The sequence below is a fragment of the Crinia signifera genome, chromosome 5 (genome assembly GCF_055691185.1).
Source record: "Crinia signifera chromosome 5, ASM5569118v1, whole genome shotgun sequence".
Taxonomy (NCBI): domain Eukaryota; kingdom Metazoa; phylum Chordata; class Amphibia; order Anura; family Myobatrachidae; genus Crinia; species Crinia signifera.
In genome coordinates, this window is record NC_139221.1 from 46,536,870 (window position 1) to 46,554,519 (window position 17,650).

At 38.1% G+C, this 17,650-nt stretch overlaps 1 protein-coding gene across 4 annotated transcripts in view; it reads right to left on the reverse strand.

The window, feature by feature from the left end:
- The window catches only part of TOX (thymocyte selection associated high mobility group box), a 228,123-nt gene that overhangs the window by 73,597 nt on the left and 136,876 nt on the right, over nt 1–17,650 (reverse strand). For all 4 annotated transcript variants that reach the window (XM_083187144.1, XM_083187142.1, XM_083187143.1 and 1 more), the window contains one exon: nt 15,784–16,026. In XM_083187144.1, coding sequence (XP_083043270.1) covers nt 15,784–16,026 — 243 coding nt within the window. The remainder of the gene's footprint in view (nt 1–15,783; nt 16,027–17,650) is intronic.

The following is a 17,650-nucleotide window of genomic DNA, read 5'->3' on the forward strand; positions in this document are numbered from 1 at the left end:
AATGTTTTAAGGCCTCCTTTATTTCTGTATTTTCATCAGGTACCCCAGAAAATTGTCCAAAAATCGCAGATGCCTGGTGATTGTAGTTTAAGTTCCGATGGGAAGCATCAATGGAGGTGGCAATTGGGCATCAACACAGTGTTTTCTTGAAGCGGGCCAGAAAGCGTATGCATGTCCCTAAACATGGCCGGCCTGTGCCTGGCTTCGCAGTTAGGCTGTGCAGCCAGGGAGCTGCGGCTCATGTACAAGTGCTTCACTCTTTAGCGTAGCGCTTGCACTTTTGCCACATAGCCAATTTTTCCAGGCACATCGTAGGGAGAGACCTGTCGAGCTGGACAGCCTTTCCCTGTGCTGGGTGCCCCCCCTGCAGACTGCCATAAGAGGTCTGCCATAAGAAGTCTTTAAGCCACCAAAAAGTGGGACGAACTGGAAATCAAGAGAAATTTGGTTGTAAAGAAAAAGCAATTCTCGAAAAGTCAACAGTACAACCCACAATACACAGTATTTACGTGATTGTTTAGAAAAGCGTTAAACAATTAGAGCCTGTTAGAATGAAAATTAATTGCTTCACAGTGTAATTGATAGAAAAACAACTATTAGATTGTTGTATTTTATGAACACAAAATTAGAGTAAGGGAAGTCATTAATTACCAGAATAAACTGACACACATGACTGGGGAGAAATCTGCACCGGCAGACAGTTTAGAGATATCTTTAACAGCAAATTATGTTAAACAAATGAAAATGTAATAAAACTGAATAAAAAGAGATGCTCCAGATGCTCTTTATCAAAATCTCAATATGAATTACCGTATATGAATACTGTGGAATAAAGAATTTACAGTGCAAATTGTGGTGAGTTATAGTATGTCTTCGTGTGTTTAATTTGCATTTAATTCTAGAACAGAGATGACCATCTTTTTCATTCCCAATTACAAATAAACAATGATATTGGTCTGCATTTGGCTGTGAAATGTGCAATCAATTGCTGGTCATAAGTGTTCCCAGTCCTACCCCAAGCACACCACATGTGTGTGTGTATTTGCATAATATACTTAGAAATGAATATCACTATTAATGTTGTTGTTGATTTTTGAGGTACCACAGTTCTCCGCAGTGGTGGAATCAGAGCATACATAAACCAGGAACATTCAAGGTAGACAAAATAAGTGCAATCATGAAAACAAAAGCGGCCAAGTTCCTTCTTACGAGAGGTGGATTTTTAGAGTCTTACAGTTGAAGGCCATGTAAGGGGTTTATTTAATAAGATGATAGTTCTATTAAAAATGGGATGTTGCTATGGGCCACCAATCAGATTCTATCTATTATCTAATAGACGGTCCTAAATACATAAGGAGTAGATTCTGATTGGTTCCCCATAGCAACATCCATTCTTCAATAGAACTTCCATCTTAGTAAATAAACCCTAAGAGTCTGAGAGGGCATGGTAGGGAACTATGGGGTTGATTCACTAGTGATCGAACTTGGCCCCGTTCCGATGGTGGAGGATCTGCGTTTGCACGGGTAGGGAATGGAGAGTGGCGGGCAAGGCAGACCCAGGCCCAGGACCGGGGAACGCCCAGGGTTATATGGGCATCACATGAATATGATGGGTGTTCCCCTGGGAAAGCAGGTGGGCCTATGCCTGCTCAGGGTGGGTGGCTGACATCACATGATGTTAGCACCCGCCCCCTCTTCAACGGAATCTGGCAGATTGCATCCCCTTTCGCCGCATGCGAGGCGATGTGTTGCGTACATCCCCTCACATAGTACCGTTCAGATGGACAGCAGGCAGAGTCCATGGGCTCGATATGCAGCAAATGTATGCTGCTTAGCTAACCTTGCTGAATCAGGCCCATATACAGTATTTGGGAAGCACAAGATAAATCTTGCAGGTAGGAGTATGGGTTAATTATCCAATCGCAGTGAGAGAGAGTAAACTTTGGTGAGAGATAACGAGATACATAAAGTACAAAAATCAGCTCCTGTCTCTTTTTAAAAAAACAGCCTGTAAAGCAGTGGTTCTAAACCTCAGTCCTCAGGACCCCCCAACAGTGCATGTTTTCCATGTCACCCGGCAGGTGCACAGGTCCACTCATTATTCACATTTTAAAAGATCCATAGGTGGGGCTAATTACTTCACTTGTGATTCTGTGTGGAGACCTGGAAACATGAATTGTTGGGGGGTCCTGAGGACCACGGTTGAGAACCACTGCTGTAAAGGGAAAGTTAGAAGTATATCGGTTGGTACTTTGCCTCTCTCCAATCTATCTTTCTCCAAGGTGTAATACATCTCCTGCAGGAGGTAAGACAGAAGAGAATTAGAGCAAAAAGGGTGTGAGAATTTTAAGGTAAGGTTTGAGATGTATCATCAGAGATTTTGTAGATGAGATTGGGAATTAAATGTAATTGAATATTTGTGTGTAGGGTCTAATAGTTAGCAAGTATTCCACAGAAACCTTTATTTAAATGCATTTTTAAGTATCCTTACGCTAAATTGTTGCTTACTACTTACTTACTTTCTATTAGATAAAAGTTAAGAATACAATTGCAATAATAATGCTAAATTGAATAATAAAAAAACAAAAGTAGAATTTTAACGCAGAACTTAAATATAATTAATTACAATTGGAATACAAAGATTACACCATATTGAATTTCAACGTTATTGCTTGACAGTGTAAAACTGGCCGTGCTATACCATCCATTGGTTGGCTGTATTTTACCCTATTCAATGTAAAATATTTCTACTCACATATAAAGCTATTAACAATACTACACCAGCATATATCTCTTTACTTATCTCAAAATATCTCCCAACTCGCTCTCTCCACTCTGCACAAGATCTGCGTCTGTCTTCTGCACGGATCACTAGCTCTCATTCACTATTACAGGACTTTCATCGGGCTGCTCCCACCCTATGGAATGCCCTTCCACGCACAATAAGCCTCTCTACTAGCCTCCAAACTTTCAAGCGTTCCCTGAAAACTCACCTCTTCAGGCAAGCCTATCATATTTAAGTACCACACGCATAACCCTCTGAGGCACTTATGTATTATATAGCTTCACTTCTGCACTTGGTGGGACTGCTATGCTATTACTGGTAAAAAGGTTTCTTGCAGACCGCGAAATTGGAAATATACCAAATCACAATCTGCAAAAGCCCCAGCGCTCAGAATTTAGAAAGAATTAAATATAACCAATAAAGGACAGCTGCTGCAAATCACACCTGTGGGTTTGTCTGTACCCACAAAAGTAAAATAGTACAAAGAAGGGGGGGAAGGTGGTTGGTATGTATTGCGCTGCTGAACACAATTTATTGGATGTATACTCCAAAATGGAGGGAATGACCAACGTGCAGTGAATGATACGGACACACTGCTTAAAAAAAGTATAAATTTAATATATTATATCAAATAATACATAAAACACTAAGGGAAATAATCAGGAACACAAAAAGTACATATATAAGAAAAATAAAAAACACATTAAATATACGACACTCTATTAATAAAATTCATAGGATAAATATATAAGGCTGAATGGTTATAGCCTGATAATTGATAGTCCTTAATAGGACTAGAAATGGACGTTAGTGGCTTACTAACAGCGGAGTGCCCCCAACTAACTAACGTCCATTTCTAGTCCTATTAAGGACTATCAATTATCAGGCTATAACCATTCAGCCTTATATATTTATCCTATGAATTTTATTAATAGAGTGTCGTATATTTAATGTGTTTTTTATTTTTCTTATATATGTACTTTTTGTGTTCCTGATTATTTCCCTTAGTGTTTTATGTATTATTTGATATAATATATTAAATTTATACTTTTTTAAAGCAGTGTGTCCGTATCATTCACTGCACGTTGGTCATTCCCTCCATTTTGGAGTATACATCCAATAAATTGTGTTCAGCAGCGCAATACATACCAACCACCTTCCCCCCCTTCTTTATGCTATTACTGGTGCCTGTCCTTATATCCCTATAGATATAAACTTGCAACAGGGTTCTCTTACCTCCAAGTCTGTCTGCTGTTACCCAGTTTGTTTTATAACTATCTACAACTGTAAAGCGCAAAGGAATCTGCTGCGCTATATAAGAAATTGTAAGTAAATAAATATAATTCAGTATAATAAATACCTTAGTGTAGTTGCTTATAACCAAGGCCGGAAACTGTCACTGATGATTCCATTTGTATATATCTAATCCCAGCCCCCAAAGTATATAAGAGCTACTGTACATAGTGGGATGTAAGGAATAAACAGCAATATTGCTAGAACCTTCAGGGAGTCAGGGAGATTACGGCTATTTCAAGGAGGCTCCTTGACATTCAGGGAGATTTGGCAAGTATGGGCTAGATACAATTTCAGGTAAGATTTCTTGTGGCCACTTATATGAATCCACATGTGAGTATAACACAATACAATGTAACATTGCTCAGGTGCAGCAGTAAATGTTTGCTTTAACACTGTGCTAATAGGTATTGCTTTCACAATCTCCTTGAAATGCTTTTTCAAAAGTAGTTATGCATTGGAATGGCAAATGGTACAGGAAGCAGGAATTTTTATATTATTATTATTATGATTTTATTTATAAGGCGCCACAAGTGTTTCACAGCGCAGTACAAAGGAACAGTACAGGGAGACAAAATTTGGCATAACATTGAATAAATAACAAAAATATAGTACAAATAAAGAGCGCCACAGTTCAATACACATTACAGCTTAAATGTAAGTAGTGAGGACTCAATCAACATACTATAAGAGGCTTGAGGCCAATGATGGAGATGAGTATGAAGATGGTCACTGAGTGTTTGAGTATAGGGGAGGTGTGAGTGAAATGTGAAGAGAAGAGGGCTTTGACAACAGGAGGGAAGAGGGCCCAGCTTGGAGGAGCTTACAATCTAGTAAATGTGATAAATATTTCTAATTTTCAGCAGCACTTTTATTTTATTTTAAAATTCAGCACTCCCAAAATAAAACTGAGGATTTAAAAAAATTGTTGGGACATTCTGAATGCTTTACTCCTTTCTACCTATGTTTGAAAGAGCTGATCATAGTAAATGAATAAGACCAGTTGGTCCTCTAGTGGGATAGATCTTTAATACAATTATCTAGTTAAAAGCCCATTGAAATGACGGCTTCTCCAAAAGCACTTTCACGTTGAGCTGTGATAGGTTTTACTTTCACTTTGAGCTTTACAAAAGGAGTCATTTGGCTCGTCAAGTGGCCTCTAGTGGTCAGTGGCAGTAGTTCACCTCGTAGAGGTGAGGAGTAGTTAGCCTTTTATATATATATCTATATATATATATCGATGACTGAAGGAGAAGATCCAAACAGATTTAGGTCGAGATTGTACTAGTATAAAGGATTGCAGTTAAAAACGACAAAATGGAATAAGTCATTATCAGTATCAGATACTGTGACATGTTTTGAACATGCATCTAAACACCCCCCCCCCCAAAAAAAAAAAATCCTGTTATCATACAAGGAAGCTTCTTCAATGGTTCATAACGAGTAATTTTCCAGATATGGCCAAAGGTTGCGCCTTTGTCCAGACACTGGTATTAAAAGTATAAATCATTTGATAATGTATTTTGCTACTGTTTGCAATTATGTATGGAAATCCAGCTTTTTTCATGTACTTTGGAAGCTTTATAAATATATTAAAAGGCTTACAATTTATGCTTTTTAAATCTCACTTGATATTGACCATTCAGTGGAATTATTCAGGCACCATTATGTATGCCTGTGCATTTTTTTCTTTAGATTATGCATCAAAGAGACTTACATAAAAATGTTGATGCCTTTGCTTTGAAGAAAATGTATTTTATATTTTCTTTTAGTACAACACATTAACATCAAATATCTTGTGTAGTAAAATGATTCAAGCCCCTGGAACTCAAATAATTTTCTAATAAAAAATGCATGAGAAAAATAAATGCACTTTATGTTCCACAAGAAAAGGCAGTTTCAACAGACTAATACTCAAAGAAAATTCATTTTATCAACCAGCCATTCCATTCTTTGGTGCTGTTACAAGTTCCTTGCAGTTGCTAAGCAACCATAATTCATAGTACCTTTTAATGGATACTCTGCTACTGGTGAGAACATTAAGGTGAAGAGAATAAATGCCTTGGGTGAATCTTGAAATCTTTCATTATGCATGTCATTCTATTTCTGTAATGCTATAATGCTGAAATGTTTCTGTGGCAGGAAACTGAGTTGTGGTAATTGCATATTCCACTCATATATGTTTTGTAAGCAGAGCAGCACGTACTTGTCTAAAATGAGTTATTTGAAACATGATTGAAATTGGCCTTTTCTACTGCTAAAGGTAGTAAATAAATCTAAAGGGAAAAAAGGGCAGCTCTAGTATAAAATGTTTGAAGTTTCTAGAAAGAACAACACAATTTTATAGCATAAATAAGACATAATTACATAGGAAGGTGATCAACCATACCCTAATATGCGCAATGTGAAACGAAGAACATAAAATAAAGTCATTATTTGGGATACTAATAATATTGCCTTCATGTCAAATAAAGATTTTTATTATATATTTATAATAAATTTTTTAGCCGTAATGGAAATGTGTGGGATATATCAATGATCTATTGACCTCTAGTTACATTCAAGATGGAAACACACATAGAGTGTCCTGTATATAATACATTTTATTATATAATGTCATTACTTGTTTTACTTCATACTATTTATTTATAAAGTGTAGACAAAGGGGGGTGGGTATGCAATTCTGGATCACGGCTGTCGATCGCTCCCGACAGCCGTGATCCAGGCCCATTTTATGTTTTGCCCAACAGCAAATCGGCAGGCGGGATTCAATGTCCCGCCTGCCGATCGGCAAAAAGTGGCCATGCCCGCGTAAACAGCCGTGGATTGTTGTTCTGCAGCAGCCAGAATCGTGACACGGCCATTATCATCAGAACGGGCCTGACAGCTTCTAAAGTCGGGCTAGTTCTGCCGTGATCCCCCTTCAATGCTGTGGGTAAAGACAGCATTGAATAGGTACCAGCCGCTATTTCCCCTCATCGGGAAAAGCGGCGGAGCATTGCATACCCCTGAAAATGTCTTACACGTTACAGTTGTTTAGTTTTTTTATTCTAAATTTAATACTGAGTTAGTTTAGTCCAATAATTAATTTTAATATAATTGTACAAGGATAGGGCAAGGATTAATTTATACTTCCTATACACAATAAGTGTGCATAATTTATCCTAAAACACTGCTTTTGGATTAATTGCTGTATCAAATTAGAAAATGCTATCCCATTCAAACAAAATTCTATTTTTTAAGCCAAATTGTGTGACAAATAAATCAGATGAACAATATAATTTATCAAAGTAGGAAGAGAAAAGCTAAACATGACCCATCAAGCAGAAGGTCACAACCAATAACCATTTGTGCAGATGAAAATGGTCTGGCTGAAACATTAAATGCAAATTACTGTTTGCTAGAGATTTCACATGATGATTCCAATTCCATTTAAAAGCATTTAATTGTGGTTCACTTACACTATTTTCTATTTAAATAATGATCTTATATTATATGTATGCTTACTTATAATTTTAAATAGATTAGATGTGGAGGATCAAATATGAGATTAGTATCATTCATTTTTAATATGTAACATAATGCATTTAAATTAAATATTTAAAAATACTTTTAAAGTTCTTAAAATATTAGTATGTATGTATGTTTATTATTGCCAAATATAATTACAATATCAGAAAGTGATGTCTGCTACGGTATGTTATTGTATTCAGTTTAATGATTCTATAGTCATTGTTTGGATTTTTCAAAGCCAAATTATAAAGTGGTGTCTCTGTTCTGATTTTGATCCTTAATATTGATTGATATTTACCTTATATGTAGTTTCCGGATGTATCGGAATGACATATCGCGCATTTCTCTCAGTGTGTATATCCGCTATGTGTGTGCCTTTGGTCACTAGAGAACGTCACCCCTGCTGCATGGCCAACCAGGTGATAATGCTAGTAACCTTGTTCTATGTAAATTAAAGTCAGACATCACTGTAATGTGCACTCAGGATCTGATATGTTGACTCAAAGACATATAGGCTGAGGACCAGAGCCGGTGACAGGGGGGGTCAAGGGGGACAGATGTCCCGTGCCCTGCCTATCTCATCGTCCCTTAAGCCAGCCACCAGGCTGCTCAGCCCCCCGGCTCTGCTGCCCTGCCACTCAGCTTCCCCGCAGCCTCTCCTGCCCGGCCACTTATCTCTCCATCTCTGCTGTACATCCACCAGCCTAGGCAAACAATTGGTTTATTTTTTTTTCTTTTAATACTGATAATGTGTCAGTCAGTCTGCAGTGCTTGAGTCTGTGGCCCCGCCCCCGGCGTGGCTGTTTGCCATGATTCGTGGGGCGGCGATGAGGGGGTGGAGACAAAATGACACACTTGTCATGTAATGTGTCATATTGGCCCCGCCCACTCACCAATGACCCGCAAATTGTGCGATTTTTAAGCCAATGGTCAGAGGCTTAAAGATGAAAATGCCGCTGCCCAGACCAAGCATCAACGACAGCTGCTGTGCTCTTCTCCCTCAAGATGTCAATGTAAGTGTGTGCACTACAAATATGTGTATATATCTGTGTTCTATATATGTGTTCTAATTGTGTGTGCATTTATGCATGTTTGTGTATATATGTATGTACTCTATGTGTTTGCTTTTTTGTGTATATATGTTCTGTTTGTATATGTATGGGTGCACCACTATTCCCACCCTCCAAATCTGCTCCACACCATAACTCCCTTGCTCAGAATCACTACTCCCACTCTCCCTCCGTGCTCCGCACCACTACTCCCTCCCTGCGCCGCACCGTTACTGTGCTTAATGGGGAAGGTGGCAACCACAGGTATCAGTGTATGAGGCCCAAGATTTCTGTTGCCGGCCCTGCTGAGGAGACATTGCTAGTAGTAGTAGTAGTAGTACGTTTATTTATAAGGCGCCGCAAAGTGTGTACTCAGCATTGCTAGTAGTAGTAGTACGTTTATTTATAAGGCGCCGCTAAGTGTGTACTCAGCTTTACACTGCTAAGCACTTATTTGTACAGGAACATATTTTGTTTTTGCCTAGGTGTAATTCTGTGTTCTGGTATCGAAATGTTCAATATTTATTATAATGTTGATTATCAATATAAATCACCAAAATTAGATTTTCTTATATGCCCATGATATCAAAATGTTCTACAAGATACGACACAGACCTGAATGCACTCGATTGTTATATTATGAAGTTCTATTTGTGTAACCTTGGAACACAGTAAGGGTGTAATCTAACAATGTATTGGATGCCGCAACCTACACATATATGACATTTGATGTAAAGCCAGTTTTGCCCTACTTTCACAGGTTATTTAAGACTCTATCTTAGAAGCAAAGTGGGGATAGCTTACGTTTAATAAAGAGGTTATAAATGTAGATCAAGCAATGGATTGAAAGGAACATTGCATCTTTAAAACCCAACATTCTAAGGAAATACAGACTAAATTGGAGGACTCAACAACAACATATGTTAACAAATAGATTAAAAACCCTCTAGTTAAGCCTTAAAAAAACACAAGATCTTAATAAACTGGATGGATAGACACAATCCGGCTTTAGATGTAAACCATATCTAAAATGTATAAATGCTAAATTGCCTACAGTTGTGCAAAATGTGTTTCTTATTGTTCACTACAGTATGTAACATTGGTGATGTTAATAACTACTGTACTATACTGTTTATTTGAATAAATATTTGGATAACCTAATTGTGCTTTTTATTTTAATCCACTCTTGAACACAAATAATATCTACATCGATGACTGAAATATGTGTTCGGTGTTTGCTGTTCTAATTGTTTCACGCTGCCTTGGGATTCTCTCCTGCACACTCAGACAAAATAAATGAAATGTCTGATATGTGGCACACATATATATGAGTAAGTATTAAAAACTACAGCCAATGACTAACAAATCCTACTATATAAACTGTTAAGGATATGTAAATTAGGGAGAAGACATTTCATACAATGTGAGAACAGCTAAATGGCATCAACACACTAAGAACCTTTTCATATTGCAAAAATAACCCGGGTCGTTCGCGGGTTGTTGCCGGGTTGGACCGGGTCTATGTACGATGTGAAAGGGCCTTTTCAAATTCCCTGGGTCCAGCAACCAGACATTCCGACCGTTAAAAGAAGAGTTAATCCTGGGCCAGACCCGGGTTATGGTTCAGTGTGAATGGTTAACCCCAGTCAGCATCAGCCCCAAATCCCTATGATGTGCTGGCGCTCTGCAGATTCCGGGTCGCTGTGGGGAGTTGAACCGCACAATTGTCGGGTCACTCCTGGTATGGGCCAATGTCTAAATCCCTGGTGTGGTTGATGATTAAGATAAAATGAAGCAACTTCTTTTTCCTTCTTTTTTTTCTTAATGCGCATGCCTGGAAAACCATAACTGTAATGTTACACAGATGGGTAAATTTACTAAGATGAGAGTTCTATTGAAGATGGGATGTTTCCCATAGCAACCGATCAGATTTTGCTGATCTTATCTATTCAGGATGTTTCAGAAAATAATAGATATAATCTGATTGATTGCTATGGGCAATATCCCATCTTCAATAGAAGAAGATAAAAGTGCTCCTGGGAAGTGACTTGGAGAAGTGCGGAGATGGTCTGTCTTGGGCAGGGGCGTCACTTAGTTTGAAGACTTCATGAGTGTGTCTGCAGCTAAAACATTAGTGTGGTTTTTTTTTTGGAAAGGGGCATGGCCACATGGCTGGACCCCTGTTTTCCTCACTCTGGGGGTCTCAGAGATATGGGCTGATCCCTGTTACCTGTGTTAGCTGCAGTGCCAGCCCCTACACTGTGACAGGTACTGAGTGCTGCACCTAATGTAACAGTTAAGCACCCGACTCCTGCCAATGTGGAGGACATGGCATTTTGGTGTCACCCCTCTGTGGCAGCCCTCAATGGCACTGGTCTTGGGCGTGTCAAGAAGTAAAGAGGGTGCGCCGATAAAGTGCTTGTGTTCTCAGATGCTCAACCATGCTCTTTGGAGATCACACTTAGATAATAAAGCTACACTTGCCATCCGTGCAAGTTTCAATGATATGGATGTCAATGCATAGAACACAGTATTTCATAAAATATATGGAAGCATTTTAAGTTGTACCAACGCATGGAAAGTTTTCCATGTACAAACTACAGTAATTCATAAGGGTTTGCTATAAAGAGTCAGTCTTCAGAATTACAACACCAAGATTTTGACTAGTTATGATTGTCAACATGCAGATTGTCAAGGATAGCCTGTTGATATGTCAAATACTGTATCAGCCTTCACATGTTGCCACTGCTGTAATGTCGACATTATGTAAACATTGTGTATATTGACAGTCAGTATGTTGACAGTGTGGTTTCCCATTCAGGTCAACTAACCTTAAAATTGTCAGTTGGCATTCTGAATTCAGGCCTTGTTGGCATTCTCATATTGACATTTGGAATCATTGAAATAAAATGAACATACTGTGTCAGGGTCTACATACCTCCACATGAAGATAATGTGGGGGATCTGGTCCAGGTTTTACAGCAGCAGCAGGGAAACTGATATGATCAGGGTTGGGCTGATTAAGCAGCACCTGTGCTCTCCTGATATAAGGGTTTCCAGGATAGAGGGTTATGGCACCTTGATGGTGGAATAGCTGCCCAAGTGATAGGCCAGGGTGTGGGCTACAGTAGGGACCACTGAAGCTTTCTGAAGAGTGTGTACTATGCTGTGACATCTGTATGCTGCAATTAACCATCCTTGCTTATGCTGATTACCTGGTAAACTGTCTACCTGCTACAAAATAAAGACCAAGACTTCATCTTATTATTTTGTTAGAACCAATATACTAATTCCCATAAGTAAGAAAACATTTGTAATGTTTAAAATGATCTCTTTTCCTTATAAATATATAAATATATAATCTAAAACATGATATGCTTTGCCTCTAATCCCTAATAAACAAAGATAATACAAATATCTTGATCCAACTAACATTCAAGGTGTTTGTTGTAAAAAGAATGTAGCTCATCACTGGGACATGCAATAATCTTTGCTAAACAATTATTGTACCTGTTGATCAGTCCCATAGGTTGGCTTGAATTTATTTTGGTTAATCCTTTTACAAAACTACTTTAGCTCATTGATATTTATTCATAACTACTAAATTCAAGTGTTGCCACAACAATTCAATTAGGCCATAGTCAGTAGTTTAACTTTTTTTGTAATGTTATATTTAATCTGGTATTGAAGTACTCTTAAAGGTGCCAACACACTAGAACGATTTTTGGGCCGATTGGCCGATTTCCGATAAATTGGCTGATATATCGTCTGATATTTACCGATAATCGGCCAAAAATCGTCCGATTTCGGTCCGATGCGCGCTCCCGTGGATCTTTTGCTAAATCTTCTGATCTTACGTGCTGCATGAAAGATCAGAAGATTTAGCAAAAGATCCATAGGAACGCACACGGGATCTTAAGAAAAATCTTTGGTAAATATGTGCGCTTGCCTGAAATCTTTTGTCCAGGACAGGCAAAAGATTTGAAGGCTAATTTATGCGCACGTCTTATGATCGCAGATCTTTCTAGTGTGTGGGCACCTTTACATCCAACTTCAGTTCAAAGAGGCTGCAAAGAGAGTTCTTAGTTGAATATTTACCTTTGTTGTTTTTCATTCTTCAAAAACTCCAATTTGTTAGCTGACCATTACTTTAGGGTCTTTGTGTTGCCACATGAATATTTTATGCCTTGTTCTTGAAGTCGCTTGTTGGTCTACCATACATTAAACTTTTTTTTTAAATTAGTTATAGTACTAACCAGGGTTTGATGGGAGCCAGAACATTTATCAATGGTTATAAAAAAATCATTGGCAACCTTTTCACAAGGTATTTACAAATTCATTTAGATCTTTACGTAATGAATGAGGCAAAACTTTAATATGAGGAGTAAAATAAAGCTGAGCATACAAGGTCACATAAAATGATGTCAGTCCAACATCTGACACTCTCACACACCCATATAGGGTCATATCATATTAATACACTTTTAGATATTTAGATTTGTCACATTGTATGGTCACATGATGTCTGAGTTCCTCCTCTGAGTTTTACCCAGTTCTTCCTATGTGAAGGAACATGGGAAATGTCGATCAGGTTGCCAAGACAGTGTATACCAGGGGTAGCCAACTCCAGTTCTCGAGAGCTACCAACAGTTAACATTTTCCAGGTCTCCTCACAGAATCACAAGTTAAGTATTTATCTCTACCTGTGGATCTTTTGTAATTTGGCGGTGAGTAAAGAGTGCACCTGGTGGTCTGGAAAACATGAACTGCTGGTAGCTCTCGAGGACTGGAGTTGGCTACCCATGGTGTATACACTCCCCTTTGGGGCGGACTTGCAACATAAAAACGGACGGACATGCTGGATGATCTGGCATGTTTAATTGATCGATATTTTTCAGACTGGTCGCACACATACACACTCCAATTATCTGTATGATCCGTAAATCAGCCAGATATTTGTAATGTGTACAGCATTAGACATTGAAAATCTGTTTGTGTGTTCAATAAAGATTTGTTTGCTTGGTATAAGTAGCCACTTTTGTTTATTTCTAGTATTAGATTACTAGGACTAGGTGCATACACTATAGGTCATAACTAAGCAGGAATACAGATAGTTTTAAGAGGTTCACAAACTTTTATTGTTTTTCTTTGCAAAGTTCTTTGCTCTGGTGCCAAGCGAAAACATCAGATTCTAAAATCCATAAACATTCAGAAAGGCAAATTAGAAAAACACTGACCGGGGACTAAGTAAAGAAAGTAGTAGTATTACCATTTATGTTTCAGATGTCATATCAGATATTTCTTTGTACAACATTATTGAATAGAATGGAATAATTTCTAAAATGAAATGCTTGACTGATAAAGCTATGATAAATTGTGCAAAGAATATCTAATTATTCATTGGCTTTATCCCCCTGTCACATTGTTTAAAAGCATTTCTTTTAACACAATGTGACATCCATTTCATTTCAGACTAATGCTTGCGTTATTTGATATTGAAGTAATTAGAGTTGACATCATCTATTCTTTACTGTCCTAAAAGAACTTCCAGACGGGTCTACTGCTATGTTTTATGCATTACAGGAGCAAAATGCCACAATATTTTGGAAATATTTCTTCAGAAACCCAGTAATCAAATTGTTTGTAATCAAATTTCTCTGCTGTGCTTTGAAAGCTGCATTATTCAATATGCTACTGATTCTTTTCTTTAATAGAAGCATACTTTATTAGAAATGCATGTGGATTTAATACATCTCCATTTGCTGATTTACAGCACTCCCAATAGACTGAAGGGAAAAAAAAACAGCTTTCGCTTCATAGACAATGCAGGAAAAATACCTACGGTATGTGTTGCTTGTCAAAACAGGAAGTACAAAGAGAATAATCTCTGTCAGAGGAGAAATGCAGCAATTAAAATATCCACTTCAGTCCTTTGTTTACAATGCTTTTTAAATCTCGTAATAATTGTGTTTTTTATCTAGCTTAAAACAATGAAGACAAAACAAAACATTGCGTACATCCATTTAAAACGAATAAAGTATTCCTACATTACTTGATCTATTAAAATGTAGAAAACCGAACATAGGGGTGGATGCAGAGACAGATTTTTCACAAGGCAACCTAGGTGCTCCCCCATATCGTGGCCATCCCAAACGTTCCCTTAGGAGCATTGCTCTACCGTGTGACGTTTTGACATCACATGGACTTTTCCAAACCGGTATATTGCCCAGGGCCAAGTAAGGTCTACAGTAATTCTGCCTCTGAGTGGATGTAATATAGAATCATGGATCATAGAAACATAGAATTTGACGGCAGATAAGAACCACTTGGCCCATCTAGTCTGCCCCTTTTTTAAAAATGTTACCTCAAACCATATTTGATCCTTATTTTTTTGTAAGGATATCAATATGCCTATCCCAAGCATGTTTAAATTGTACTACTGTATTTGCATCTACCACCTCAGATAGTAGGCTATTCCACTTATCTACTACTCTTTCTGTGAAGTAATTCTTCCTCACATTTCCCCTGGATTGTTCCACTATAGCTCTTGAAACTTCATTTCTTTACTGAGGATATTATTAATCTCAGCTGTCAGAGTGGGGGAGTAAAAACGTCTTCTTCTAGAGATACCTCACAGTGCCACAGTGCATTAGCCTAGTGCTGGTGGCTCACTCGCATCAGGCATCTCATACTGCATTAAGTATTCAGGCTAGATGTACTTGCACATTTTTGCTCTCAACCACCACTGGTGTTACTATAACACGCATATTCATTAGTGGCTAATTGCGGGATAAAATCACTACAGCAAGGGAAAGGCTACGCAATTAAGCAACCATGTTCCTGCACCTAACTTGCAGGATAACTGTATCAAGCCCACTGAGTACAGTACGTGTAAACTGCACAATTAATGGATTTTCCCCACAGCTGAACTCCGGACTGCTATTTTACATGTGGGGTTATCCCTGCTAATTGAATTGGCAATTAGCCCATGGAGTTAACTGAATATGCCCAGTATACAAACGCACTTACTCGTGCCAGGAGCTGTTCGTGGCTAATTGAGTCATCCCCTATATATGATTAACACCAATAACTCACGGAGAACATGTTTGCAAGCCGGTTCATTTTCAATGCAGCATATCTTACCACTGAAAGGGAGTTGGAAATAAGAGAGCCATCTTGGCCCAGCATGCTTGATACTGTAATCGCTGGCAAATCCATATTTTGTGGATGGAACTGAAGTAGGCCATTCTGAGACATTGGATGACAGAGGGACTGGTATCCTGATTCCGCGTCCGATAGAGGGACAAGGGCATGTTCTGGCAGGGATGGTGGTGTGATAGGTGGGATGTTAAAGTCTTCATTCTCTAGACTGTGACCAGGGTAAGTCTGCAGGGTGAAAATACAAAATATATATACATATATTATTTGTTTTAATCATTAACATATTTACATTTTCAAATAAAATGATATTTACTTAATAAAAGCACAATGTAAACCTTTAAGATGCCGGTGCTGCTCTTATAGTGTTTTGTTTGGAACTCCAGCTCCCCAAAGGCATAACAAAGTCTGGCATTTGTAGAATTTCCATTAAGCTCAGTTTTCTCAAGAAACAAAAATCATTTAATAAATTCCTAGGGTCCCATTAAGATTCTCGTAGAGCTGAATTGTTGCTGAATATTTTTTTCAGCAGGTCTAGGGAAAACAAATGTAATTTACAGAATCAACATTTGATCAGAAATACTTTTACCGTAGTGCCAACATATGCGATCAGAGCCTTTTGTTAAAAGCTACTTCAGAATACTGTTGCATAAGTTCTCAGAGCAGCTACAAAGTTGTAGGGCAGTTGCTAAGCGTTTGAGAGTGGTGCCACCACAAAGGTGGGGGTGAGACCTTTGCTGCCAATGATAACGGTATTTGGCTTGTGTGGTGCCTAAAAGCGAACCATGAAACCTGTAGAGCCACATGGTAGGTCCTTAGGACACTACGAGTGCTTAGCTTCATACTAGTTTTACTGGTGGCCCAGAGCACATTATCGCTTGCTACATCCCTGGTCTCGATACAATAATTTAAAACAATCCCTGTCTTGTTACTAGCAGCAACAGCTACAGATAACATAATATTTTGGATAATTCCAGCAAATTTAGATTTATATATTTTGCCAGTTTTATGGAGAGTATGTGGCATGGGGCCCCATGGTATGGCGTGGCAGGACTGCCTCAGGTCATCATATTGTAACACTTAAGATAAAAAATATTTTTTTTTACAAATGTAAAACTTCTTTTTATCATGGTATTTATTATCTCCCACCCATGAAACACTTTCAATACATAGCTGCTACTTGCTAATGTAACACCTTTTAACACTTAAACCTCTAAGTAGTGCGATGGCTTGGGAAAGTTGGCTTATGCTCGTCTGTGGATCCAATACTTTTGGGCATAAATGTAAGTGACCCACCAGATGAGGTCATCTGGGCATGGCATTTATGATTAGTTCATCCTAAGAGTGGGAGACATTAGGGGAAAATGTTGTGTAGGGTTAATTGGTATTATCCCCTAATTGTTTGTTGTTGGTTAGAAGAATCACATCTTGGTCCATTTTGGTTGATTTTAAATTACAAATTCAATTTCCAAATTTAGCTAGAACAGTTTTAATGAGAATAGTTTTAATTTTACCATATCTACATCTCCTATTTTTTATTTAAAAAAAAAAGTACTGTAGTTAAGTATTTGTATCAATGCCTGTGTCCACTAGAAGTTTCATACACCTCTTGCAATAATATAACTAGCAGACATTACACCATATGTCAATGACAATTACTATCTTTCAATATTAACATAACATGAAATATGACAGCAGCAATTATAATATATACTGGAGAAACAAAGCACAAGATAAAATGTCCCATTTTAAAAAATTTCAATTCCGTTCTCCAAATTTATCCCATATACATGTATTCATGTACTGTAGGAGCCAACTCTGTTGGTGCTTGGTCCCTCACAACAGGGCCGCC